At 39.3% G+C, this 13,169-nt stretch overlaps 2 protein-coding genes across 2 annotated transcripts; both read right to left on the bottom strand.

Moving 5' to 3' along the window:
• Nucleotides 1-377: 377 nt before the first annotated feature.
• LOC103514393 (glycerol-3-phosphate dehydrogenase [NAD(+)], cytoplasmic-like) lies at nt 378-2,699 on the bottom strand. The gene is made up of 4 exons (XM_008479269.2): nt 2,567-2,699; nt 1,995-2,175; nt 1,245-1,441; nt 378-488 (listed from the first exon to the last, which is right to left on the bottom strand). Exons 1-4 carry the CDS (start codon nt 2,600-2,602, stop codon nt 378-380), a joined length of 525 nt encoding a protein of 174 aa, XP_008477491.1. The 5' UTR covers nt 2,603-2,699.
• A 1,158-nt stretch (nt 2,700-3,857) lies between these two features.
• On the bottom strand, nt 3,858-12,217 carry LOC103514396 (glycerol-3-phosphate dehydrogenase [NAD(+)], cytoplasmic-like). The gene is made up of 8 exons (XM_017446208.2): nt 12,036-12,217; nt 8,051-8,191; nt 6,752-6,859; nt 6,183-6,363; nt 5,622-5,818; nt 5,031-5,137; nt 4,299-4,391; nt 3,858-3,888 (listed from the first exon to the last, which is right to left on the bottom strand). Exons 1-8 carry the CDS (start codon nt 12,141-12,143, stop codon nt 3,873-3,875), a joined length of 951 nt encoding a protein of 316 aa, XP_017301697.1. The 5' UTR covers nt 12,144-12,217; the 3' UTR covers nt 3,858-3,872.
• Between the last annotated feature and the right edge of the window lie 952 nt (nt 12,218-13,169).

The following is a 13,169-nucleotide window of genomic DNA, read 5'->3' as shown; positions in this document are numbered from 1 at the left end:
AGACCCCCGTTGTTACAGTTTCCCTCTACAGGGTTTATACGCTTTTCCTAGAATGAAATTCCATGACTATTCCAGAAAATTTCCACGAGTTTCCCAGAAAATTAGGGGGCGGAGGTACTTAAAAATCAGTAAGATTACCCCTTCATTTAAGTAAAATGTGCAATATGCAGAACGTCAAGGAAAATCGGAAAGTTTTCGAACTGTTCGTAGGATTTTCACATATGGACGCACTTTGCACATTAGTTTTTGGACTATAATTGGATGCAACTCCAAAATGAAACTTAGTGACAACAACTGAAGAGTGTACAGTTAATATACTTCAAATTGTTTTTAAATAAAATGATTTTCCAACAGTTAGAGAGCTCGTTCGTCACCACTTACTTGTTTTCCATGTTCTTGTTTTTGAGCATGTAGTTAACTTCATCCGCTGTGAATGGTCCCTGTAGCTTCTGTCCGTTCAACATCTCATCTTCCAGATCTTTGATTGACTGTGAAGAAGAAAAGAGAAATTATGAAAAGAGGGCCCTAGAGAAAGAAAAAAAAAATGAAGATAAGAATAATATACCATTGGATTTCCTTCAGGCACTTCGACTCATTCGGCCAAAATCTTCGATGGACTAGGGAGAGAGAGAAGAAAAATCAAATTTAGAAGGAAAAAGTGATTTTTTTTTTTCAAAAGCCTGTGCTAAATTCAATTCAGTTCCCAACAAACAGAATCTCATGATGACAATAATTGCTGGCACCGGTCGCTATCCGCATTTTTATTATACATAGCTACTCATTTTCCTCACGAGGCTTAAGTGGGCCCTGCAACAGCCAGTCACGGAATCAATCATTTGCAAGAATTTTTTGACCCCGCCGGGAATCGAACCCGGATCTCCCGCGTGCAAGGCGAGTGCAGTGTTCACTACGCCATGGTAGCTGACTATTAAGATGTGTCTCACAGTAATTTATTCGGGAAAAATATCTTAAATCGAGAATGCGCCGCAGGCCGTTTTTCGGAAAAAAATTGATATCTAATTTGAACATTTTCAATTTTTGACTGGGTGACGGCAAATTTCATAACTTTTCCAGGTTTTCTTTAAAATTTGACGATATTCCATTACTTTTCCATGACTTTATGGCCGATTTTCAGATTCCATGACTTTTCCAGTTTTTCCAGATCGCGTATAAACCCTGCTCTATCAATCCTCTTCACAGAAAAAAAAACCTAGGACAGACTCATCTGCCAATAAATATCTTACCTTGCCAGTTTTGACGAAGGCCTCCGACACCTTCCGGTTTCGACCTCCGTAGCACGTGGTGATCAGGTCCGCCACGCCACACGACTCGAAGAACGTCGCAGACTTGGCGCCCGGGTAGAACAGCTCGGTGAATTTGACCATCTCCATCAGACCCAACCGTATGACGGCAGCCTTCGTGTTGTCACCCAGCCCCAAACCTGGGAACGAACGGGAAAAACACAACGTAAAGGTGTGTCCAAACATGGTCGACCAGCTGTCGATAGACATCGATTAACAATAAATTAAGATCGATTGACGGCCGTCGACCATGTGTGGACACACCTTAACGAATTATACTCTCGTAAAGTTAATCTCTATTAACTTAGGAATCTAAGCGAAAAGACCAGACCAGATAAGTCTGATTTGACTGGCCTCATGAAACAAGAGCTCTTTCTGTCCACTCTATATTTTTGTAAAAAAAAAGTTTGATAGAGGGAACTGTAACTAAGGTCTCATCGTCCCGAAATCGAAGAGAGATTGGACAGGACCGCAGAAAGCCAGCCGTTCTGAAAACAAATTTTATCTGTTTGGGATAAAATTGGTAACTTACAAGACAAACGTGCTATCCTCCAAGCTAACATTATTTAACATAAGGCTAACATAACCTTAGCAGTTAAAAGGCCGCTTCAATTCACATGAAAAAAAAAAAAAGTAAAAAACAAAAGCTCTTTTCTGTCAACTTTTGTCGGTATCTTTAGAGCGGTCACTTACCATCAACAAACCCTGCTCCACAGGCGACGATATTTTTCAAAGCACCACAAATCTCCACTGCATCTACATCGTCTACAACAGATACTCTGAAGTTAGGGGTCTGCAGTAGGGCGTGTAGAAGAGGACCTAGCGTCTTGTCCTTGCATCCGATGGTGGTCTCACAGAATTTCTCTTCAGCTACCTGGGGATAGTAATTTGCAGAAAAATAAGTAAATATATAATAATAATAATAAAAATCATGATAACGGCCTGGGTGGTGTCGTGGTCAAGATGCTCGCTAGGTAAACAGGAAGGCATGGGTTCAATCCCAGTCCAGGTATGGAATTTTATCCTCAGTATAATTTGAGAATATGACCACAATAACTGTAGTAGTCTACTGCTGGAGTAAAAGGACTTTTCAGTCCTGTGTGAGTATAGTATACCTACATAAGCACTTGGTCATGCCACTGGTTGTTACTATTTAAAGTAGCTACTCAAATGTCCGCATGAGGCTGAGAGCTTTTCTTATTCCAAGTACAGAACCGAAAAACTTTGACTCTGCCGGGGATCGAACATTCTGTAAGCCAACTTACCTCTCCAGCGAGATTGGCACCCATAAGTACTGTCATTTGGATTTTGAGGTTACGTGTGATGATGTGAGAGATGAGATCAATACCGCCTCCTTCTGCGCGGTCGAAACCCTGCCAAACAACAAAAGAACAATGTTAGAATAGAATACTTTGTTTAACCTGCTCGAATGAGACTAGGTCGGTCAAGTAACGAAATAACACACAAAGGACAACGTCAACACAGACTTGTATAGGTTAATTGAGTTCTTACTTACAATCTAACAATCTACCTCACCATTATTATCATTCTTTCTCCAAAAGTTTGATAAATGGAACTGTAACAACGGGGGGGGGGGGGGGGAGAGAACAAATGCAATTAGTTTTAACACAAAGGCCACAGGCAGTGGAAATACATAGAGGATATCTAAGAGCCTGTTCACACTTGTCGCAAGTTTCATCCGATTTTTTTTCTGGTCCTGTAGGTAATGTAATTTAAATGAGAGTGTTCCCACTACACGCCCCAATTTAAAAAAAAAAAAAAAAAAAAAATTGAAGGTACTGCATGAAAGATTTACATATTACATTTAGCATTACCTTCTACCCAGCCTCACTCAGGCTGAGTGAGGTTGATGTGAATAGACGGGTAGCTAGTCACCGAATGGACGGCAATACCCGCGTCAATAAAATCCTTAGCAGTTATACAATGACCTTAATAAAGATTAAGCCCCTTTTAATATTTAGTGCTGACTAAAAATAAATAATAAATAATAATAAAAAAAAAACAACAAAACAACTGAAAATGGTTTCCGTGTGACCATTTTAAGAGAACCCAACAAACGCCAAACAAAGACAAGTAGAAACATAGACTGGAAAGCTGGACACCCACATAAATACTATATTATTATAAAGTAGGTGAGTAATTATTTACAAAATTATCTAAAAAAAAAAAAAAAAGGACCTAGAAGCCCAGATTTTCTGGGTGTCCAAAGGGGTTTAAAATTAAAACCCAATATTTCCAACACCGCTAGAGAGTAGGTGGTAAATTTGATCAAAGGATTTTTGGAGTTTAAAAACTAGTTTACAGTGTGAATGTGTTTGTGAAATGAGAAGTGCAATGGTCAGACAAACTAGAAGACTAGAACCAAGTCATTCATTTAATAAACAACACTTACTCAAGATAGAATTACTTGGGGCTAGGCTAGGCTAGAGTTTACTTGGGCTCAGGAAACGGCTACAAATGGGACAGGCAGGAAAAAACCAGGTTAGGATAAGGATGGGTCAGACTTACATAACAGGATGCACATGACAGGGGTCAGGATGGTTTCTATATTCAGGCTTCTAACAGGCTATTTCATAGACACAGGCAGAGAGTTCATGGTATGTTAAATATAAAAACAAACAGGCTACTTTCCTATAAGGTGTAGTCACACATAAAGGCAGAAGATCGTATTTTAATGGTAAAAAAAAACCACAGTTCTTTGTCAAGTTCTACATGAGTATGAATATCAGTTGGGTATAAGTTGGACTTAATTCAGATTTAGACTGTCAGCTTAGAACAAGAAGTCAGGCTTAGCCCAAGGAATCCTTAGTAAGGATAAGGATACTTACTTGTGGTTAGGATTAAGGATTTTATTATGACAGGCTTAGCCTAAGGAATCCTTAGTAAGGATAAGGATACTTACTTGTGGTTAGAATTAAGGATTTTATTATGACAGGCTTAGCCTAAGGAATCCTTAGTAAGGATAAGGATACTTACTTGTGGTCAGGGTGTTCTCTGATGGCATCTATGAACTGTTGGGGTTTCATCTCACCAATGCAGATCTTATGGACAGCAGTGAACAGAGGGAATCTGGAACAAACAAGAATATATGTTTATGATGTATATTTTAAACAAACAAACCATGTAGAATGCAAAAATACATTTTGTTGCGCGAACGATGTGAATTCCAAGTTTTACCTCTTTTTAAGTTAATATGTCTCTCTATAAGTCTACATGTTCCGCGAAAGTTTTTGAACTGTTGGGGTTTCATCTCACCAATGCAGATCTTATGGACAGCAGTGAACAGAGGGAATCTGGAACAAACAAGAATATATGTTTATTTTTTAATTTGACGGGTTAGTCCCATTGTACAGTAAAAAATAAATTGAAATAGAAAAGCAATGTTTATGATGTATATTTTAAACAAACAAACCATGTAGAATGCAAAAATACATTTTGTTGCGCGAACGATGTGAGTTCCAAGTTTTACCTCTTTTTAAGTTAATATGTCTCTCTATAAGTCTACATGTTCCGCGAAAGTTTTCGAACTGTTCGTAGGATTTTCACATATGGACGCACTTTGCACATTAGTTTTTGGACTATAATTGGATGCAACTCCAAAAGGAAACTTAGTGACAACAACTGAAGAGTGTACTGTTAATATACTTCAATTTGTTTTTAATTAAAATGATTTTCCAACAGTTATAGAGCTCGTTCGTCGCCACTTACTTGTTTTCCATGTTCTTGTTTTTGAGCATGTAGTTAACTTCATCCGCTGTGAATGGTCCCTGTAGCTTCTGTCCGTTCAACATCTCATCTTCCAGATCTTTGATTGACTGTGAAGAAGAAAAGAGAAATTATGAAAAGAGGGCCCTAGAGAAAGAAAAAAAAAATGAAGATAAGAATAATATACCATTGGATTTCCTTCAGGCACTTCGACTCATTCGGCCAAAATCTTCGATGGACTAGGGAGAGAGAGAAGAAAAATCAAATTTAGAAGGAAAAAGTGATTTTTTTTTTTCAAAAGCCTGTGCTAAATTCAATTCAGTTCCCAACAAACAGAATCTCATGATGACAATAATTGCTGGCACCGGTCGCTATGCGCATTTATATTGTACATAGCTACTCATTTTCCTCACGAGGCTTAAGTGGGCCCTGCAACAGCCAGTCACGGAATCAATCATTTGCAAGAATTTTTTGACCCCGCCGGGAATCGAACCCGGATCTCCCGCGTGCAAGGCGAGTGCAGTGTTCACTACGCCATGGTAGCTGACTATTAAGATGTGTCTCACAGTAATTTATTCGGGAAAAATATCTTACCTTGCCAGTTTTGACGAAGGCCTCCGACACCTTCCGGTTTCGACCTCCGTAGCACGTGGTGATCAGGTCCGCCACGCCACACGACTCGAAGAACGTCGCAGACTTGGCGCCCGGGTAGAACAGCTCGGTGAATTTGACCATCTCCATCAGACCCAACCGTATGACGGCAGCCTTCGTGTTGTCACCCAGCCCCAAACCTGGGAACGAACGGGAAAAACACAACGTAAAGGTGTGTCCAAACATGGTCGACCAGCTGTCGATAGACATCGATTAACAATAAATTAAGATCGATTGCTAAGGTCTCATCGTCCCGAAATCGAAGAGAGATTGGACAGGACCGCAGAAAGCCAGCCGTTCTGAAAACAAATTTTATCTGTTTGGGATAAAATTGGTAACTTACAAGACAAACGTGCTATCCTCCAAGCTAACATTATTTAACATAAGGCTAACATAACCTTAGCAGTTAAAAGGCCGCTTCAATTCACATGAAAAAAAAAAAAAGTAAAAAACAAAAGCTCTTTTCTGTCAACTTTTGTCGGTATCTTTAGAGCGGTCACTTACCATCAACAAACCCTGCTCCACAGGCGACGATATTTTTCAAAGCACCACAAATCTCCACTGCATCTACATCGTCTACAACAGATACTCTGAAGTTAGGGGTCTGCAGTAGGGCGTGTAGAAGAGGACCTAGCGTCTTGTCCTTGCATCCGATGGTGGTCTCACAGAATTTCTCTTCAGCTACCTGGGGATAGTAATTTGCAGAAAAATAAGTAAATATATAATAATAATAATAAAAATCATGATAACGGCCTGGGTGGTGTCGTGGTCAAGATGCTCGCTAGGTAAACAGGAAGGCATGGGTTCAATCCCAGTCCAGGTATGGAATTTTATCCTCAGTATAATTTGAGAATATGACCACAATAACTGTAGTAGTCTACTGCTGGAGTAAAGGGACATTTCAGTCCTATGTGAGTATAGTATACCTACATAAGCACTTGGTCATGCCACTGGTTGTTACTAATTAAAGTAGCTACTCAAATGTCCTCATGAGGCTGAGAGCTTTCCTTATTCCAAGTAAAGAACTGACTCTGCCGGGGATCGAACCCGGGACATTCTGTAAGCCAACTTACCTCTCCAGCGAGATTGGCACCCATAAGTACTGTCATTTTGATTTTGAGGTTACGTGTGATGATGTGAGAGATGAGATCAATACCGCCTCCTTCTGCGCGGTCGAAACCCTGCCAAATAACAAAAGAACAATGTTAGAATAGAATAGAATACTTTGTTTAACCTGCTCGAATGAGACTAGGTAGGTCAAATAACGAAATAACACACAAAGGACAACGTCAACACAGACTTGTATGGGTTAATTGAATTCTTACAATCTAACAATCTACCTCACCATTATTATTATTCTTTCTCCAAAAGTTTGATAAATGGAATTGTAACAACGGAGTTCTTATCGTCCCGAAATGGAAGAAAGGACAGGATAGGAGAAAGTCAGCCGTTCCGAGAACAAAGCTTAACAGTTTAGTATGAGGTTCGCCTCGGGCGGGAATCGAACCCGTGACTAACACCCAGTAATTTTATTATCTCATCAGTGAGACGAAAAAATGGACAATTACCTATCAAGTAAATATGTACCTATTTGTACCTAGTTATGATTCCATACCTACCTTCTATCACTGTATAAATTTAATATGGACAGTCATTATCAAATAGATATGTCCTATCTCCATCTCCTCAAACACTGTACCTATTACGTACATGTCGAACATAAATCGATGGAATAATGGAAGTTTTTAATTGACGGAACGCAGGAAAAAACCCAGGGTCAAAGATCCCTTCCTGTTATGGACGTCAAATGATACACAATAGTTAGAAGGCAGGGAATGCAGGGATACTAATTAACTTAAACTGGATGTAACTGGGTGCTTTTACATGATTGTTAAAAAAAAAGATAAGTGTTATACCGCCGTTTTTATTTCGTAACAATGAAACAACTGCTACATTAGACGCATGTGGTCTGTGTCGTAGTATGCCCATCTCGTAGTATGCCCCTCATCAGATGGGCGAGAAGAGACACAATACTTCCCATTTAGGTGCTGAGTCAACACGAGAACACCAGAAAGTAACCCGTTGAAATATTTGCAATCGAAAAACGAGTGCAATTTTTTGTCGATGGAGGGATTCGAACCCGGGACCTTCTGCATGGCAAGCAAGCGCAATATAGTGACGTTAAAGCTTTAGAAAAACTTACCTTGATAAGTGACAAGAGTCAACACGAGAACACCAGAAAGTAACCCGTTGAAATATTTGCAATCGAAAAACGAGTGCAATTTTTTGTCGATGGAGGGATTCAAGCCCGGGACCTTCTGCATGGCAAGCAAGCGAAATACAGTGACGTTAAAGCTTTAAGAAAAACTTACCTTGATAAGTGATAGGCCGACAGCGTCAGGCTTGATTTTGCCGAGCAGTTGAGAGCAGAGCCGCACAATGAACTGGTGCGGCACTACGAACACCAGGATGTCGGCGTCCTTTGCCGCCTCTACCACGTCTGGGACGGCAACCTGCGGAACAGAAGAGATTGAATTATTAAAGTATACAAATGGAATGAATAGAATAGAATATAATAAAATACGATATAACCGCATTAAACATCCATTTCATTGGCCTAAAGCCAGCCTAGTTAGCTTAGTTGGTAGCGCGTCTGCCTTGTAAGCGCTAGACCGCGGGTTCGATTTCCGCCCGGGGCGGATTTTATTCTGATGGGATAATGTAAAAAAAAATCACTGGTTGTTGCCAAAATGACGTCACACGTACGTGATCTATAACATTTCACGTGACGTCACGGTTTATGCGCTCGCTTTCTCGCAAATAGCGTAATTCAAACAGCATGAAAATTAGGTCTGAGGTAACGAAATGTAAGGCGGTGAGGTAGGTTTGTACATACATGATTTTATTATGTATGCAAGGCCGTACTTAGCAGGGGCCAAGGAGGCCCTTCCCCCACCCCCTCGAGCTCAATTTTTCTCCTTTGCTGTAGGCCAGGCTCAGGAAATTTGGAGCACCCACCCCGGTACATCACTGTTTGGACTCTCGGCCCCCCTCCCTTCGACGAAATTCTGGATACGGCCCTGCACGATAATTCTCGAGTATTGAGTGCAGTGCCAAATTTAATTTATCATGACATTCACAAGTACACAGCCTCCCCTGTTGCCTCTAAACATAACCCACCTCACCTCTGGCTTTAAATATGACCCTACCCGTCCATCGATTAAAAATATAACTCAAGGAAAATGTCGGGAAAGTGTTGAATGTTCGGTTTGAATTAATTAATTCAAATAATTATTTGAGCTCTAATACTGTTGCAAATTTTAAGAAGGCAGGATACCTAAATTATTGGTTTTTGGCTGGTTGATATATGGATGGGTGACCGTCTGGACAATCGCGTGTTGCTGGATTATATGTTACATCCTATGTAATTGTACTGAAAATATGGGCATTCCAAATACTTCAGTAGAAAAAGATATAAATATCAAGGACTTTTAATTATGTAATAAATTTTATGACCCTTTTAGAGGCCTCAATCTTTGTAATCTTCCGATTTTGAGCACAAAACCATAACCATATCAAATGAGTAACCTAAGTACCTACAGCTACAATTTCAGTAGTTTCAATCAACCTCATAGTTAGGTATGGCTAAGGCAATTTTACAAGTCAGGTGCTCAAGTTTTTGCAAAAACCTGTACATATATAGGTAGGTGTTATTCAAATTAAGTCACACCTTAAAATCAGAATGATGCGTGTATGAGTTCTGTATGGACTTGTAATTTACCTACAATATTAATCATAATTCTTTCTTTAAACCTCTTCTATACAACTTTGCATAAATTAAAGACTCAACCTTGTGATCAGAAACAAGTTCTATCTTCAGAGAAAAATTGACCCCAGAATCAACCTGGGTAGCCATACCCATCAGCCTTGATCTAACATCTTGAATAGGAATATGAATCTGTCCTTCCATTTATGTGTGAAAAATAATAAGTAGATATATGAACTTGGGAAGAACATCAACTTTGTTGAAATTTGCAATATGGAAGGAATATTATACTTAACTAAGTACAGTATACAATGCATTTTATTGCTTCATTTTTTTTTTTTTTTTTGCATTAGGTAATTTTACGTAGCTAAGCACTTGAATATAATGGAAGTAAAAACAAAATACAGGACTACAATTTTAATTTTTACCCTCATGAGCATTAAACAACCTCTGAGGTTGAGAGGGTATCTCATTAGGCTTGAATTTAAGAGAATCCAGGTTCAATTCCAAGAAATGTTGAAGTGTTACTGCTCCTGAAGTTTGGGGTACATACCTACCTAATAAGATTATCAGCATATAAAGATTTATAGCTGGGAAATAATTGTAAAAGAGGCACTTGGTAATACTGTGATCCTCACAAACATTGTGAAGAAACTTTCAGCTTCACCACAAATAATTCACTATTTGACTGATTTTTGATTTACCGACATGCTCCTCAATTGACCTTCTTCCCTTTAAAACCAATCAAGAAATAATGATTGAATGGCTTCTGTAGAATATTTATTTTAGGTAGAACACATGGCAGTATGGAGTGAGTGTTTACTGGAAACTCGTTATTTTCCAAACACAGCAAACACTCGCATATCTATCATTTATCAGTCAAAAAATTTCGAGAAACACAAAAACATGCAAGGTCCAAGGAAAACACACTTACCAGTTTCCCGATCCAACAATGCAGACCTTCTTTTTGGAACTCATATTTTATTTTAGAATTAAAACTAACTTAAACGACTAGTAACACAGGCGGGACGAACAAAAAGAAACGAACTGAACAAATGTGCTTGACAAAATGAGAAATGACCTAGACCTCAGACAAAATTTTCAACCTTGTACTCTGGCTTGATGTTGTGAATGATAAGTTGAGGACGGAACTGACAGATTCTAAACTTGCTTGAGCTCAAAGTATGTACGATAAGGTGTGAACAATGAAGCAAATATGAGATAAGTACACTTAATTATTGACAACAGAGAATACAGAGATAAAACTAGTCGAAAATACCCCGGATCGAACTTTTTCCTGATAAAAACCCAAAATCCGGATGGAAAATTTTGAAAAAGACCGCCATAAGATTTTATCACCAAATCCATGATGGCGTCGCGAATGCGCATGGGAATGCGCATCAAAAAGATCCGTTTACAAAAGCTCAAAAAATCGAGTTTCTTTGAACAGATCAATTTTTTTCTTTCGATTTTCCTTTATTTAAAAAAGTATCTATACCTAAAATATTTATAAAATTAAATAACATCCAGTGGGATTTTTATTTTACAGAACCTTCCAGTGTGATTTTTATTTTACAGAACCAAAATTTTATTGATTTCACATTATCTTTCTTCAAAGAACTATCGCAAGAGGGCGCTGTTTTCAGGATCGTATGAAAAGATCTTCTAGCTTGCAGTACTAGCCGCGAAAATTTGAAAATTTGAATTTGAAAATTATCAATATTCGTTTGGACGGTTTGCCGTTTGGCCGATTTTGGCAGTTTGGCCTGTGCCTGTGGGACCTGTGCACCTGTGTCACCCTGTAACCTGTGGACCTGTAGGTGGTGGGTGGGTGCCGTGGGTGGGCCTCTGACACTGACTGATCTGACTGAAGTTTAGGTGCACGTGGTTTGGTATCTGGAATCTGGATGAGTGCCCAAGTGACCATGTGGGCTCAAATCATGTGCTGTTGGCTTTTCCCTTTTTTCAAAGAGAAAAAAAAAAAAAAAAAAAAAAAAAAAAAAAAAAAAAAAAAATCCAAATTTTGTGAGTCTGGCCTACAGTAAAAGAGTAAAATGAAGCTCGAGGGGTGGCACACCCCCTCGCCCCCCTTAAATATGGCCCTGGTAAGAAGATATGATATTATTTACGCCAGAGTAACAGACTAGCAAGTAGTAATTAGTAAGTACCTACTTACACTGACTTAAACTGATAGATAAGGCTCATGTAATTAGGTTTACTTATACTCGTACAGAAATTCAATAGCAGCTAGTAGTTAGTACCACTCATACAAGTATGAATGTTAACATTTGCGGTAGGCATAGGCAGTCATTATAAACTTATAACTCAGTACTCAATGAAGATAAGGTAGCACAATCAACACTGCTATTATCTTAGTAGTGTGATGAGTTGATGACTTATCGATAAAATTTATACTTGAGTTTCATGTTTCATCATCTCAATTCAATTCAAACTTATCTCAGACATTTTTTTTATTATTATTATTTTTACTTTTTATTTATTTATCTTGTTGAGTAATGCTTGTTTGGTGTATTCCCTAGAATTGATTCTAACAAATTTTGACCAGGCGTTTACTGACAACCCTTACTTACCACATTGGGGGGCAGCTTGTGTCCGGGCAAGTATTTGACATTCTCATGCGTTTCGTTGATAATCTCGGTCAGCTTCTTGCCGTCGATCATCTCCTCATACACGTACATGGTGACGCGGTCATCAAAACTGTCCAGTCGGGCCGCATTGGCTCCGATGATCTTGGCGATTGCAGAACCCCTGAAGAGAAATAATAATAATTCAGAAAATAAGTGTAAAGTACCACCTGCTCAGGTCTACCTGATAGTGAGTGTGCTCATCAGGCATCAGGGAGACTTGACACTCATCAGGCATCAGGTAGACTTTACAGATGTACCTTTTCAGCCAAACTTGTCAGGTCTACTTGTTAGTGTGTGTGTGTGCTCATCAGGTATCAGGTAGACCTGATCAGGTTTACCTGTCAGGTCTACCTGATGGTTACTGACTCTAAGGGAAGTTGAAACATTAACCCAGAGCCATTTAAACTGCTGCTGATAATGGTTAAGGTGATGGTCATGTACCAGGTTGGGTTGGGTTCGGACTGGTTGAGACAGGATATTGTTTCTACAGTTTGACATGGGAGTGGTAACTTAAAAGTTATCAGAATAACCTGTCCGAACCTACCTGCTCAGGTCTACCTGATAGTGAGTGTGCTCATCAGGCATCAGGGAGACTTGACACTCATCAGGCATCAGGTAGACTTTACAGACGTACCTTTTCAGCCATACTTGTTAGGTCTACTTGATAGTGTGTGTGCTCATCAGGTAGACCTGATCAGGTTTCTCATCAGGCATCAGGTAGACTTAACAATCATCAGCCATCAGGTTGACTTGTCAGATGTACCGTTTCAGCCATACTTGTCAGGTCTACTTGTTAGTGTGTGTGCTCATCAGGTATCAGGTAGACCTGATCAGGTTTACCTGATGGTTACTGGCTCTAAGGGTAATTGAAACATTTACCCAGAGCCATTTAAACTGCTGCTGATAATGGTTATGTACCAGGTTGGGTTGGGTTTGGACTGGTTGAGACAGGATATTGTTTCTACAGTTTGACATGGGAGTGGTAACTTGAAAGTTACCAGAATAACCTGTCCAAACCCTACCTGGTACATAACCACAACCTAAATTCCTAAAGAAAAATGACAACTCCATCCTTGT

This window comes from Diaphorina citri, unplaced genomic scaffold, assembly GCF_000475195.1.
Source record: "Diaphorina citri unplaced genomic scaffold, Diaci psyllid genome assembly version 1.1 scaffold1133, whole genome shotgun sequence".
Lineage (NCBI taxonomy): Eukaryota > Metazoa > Arthropoda > Insecta > Hemiptera > Psyllidae > Diaphorina > Diaphorina citri.
Note: the sequence above shows the minus strand (reverse complement) of the source record. Positions and strands in the feature narration are given on the sequence as shown.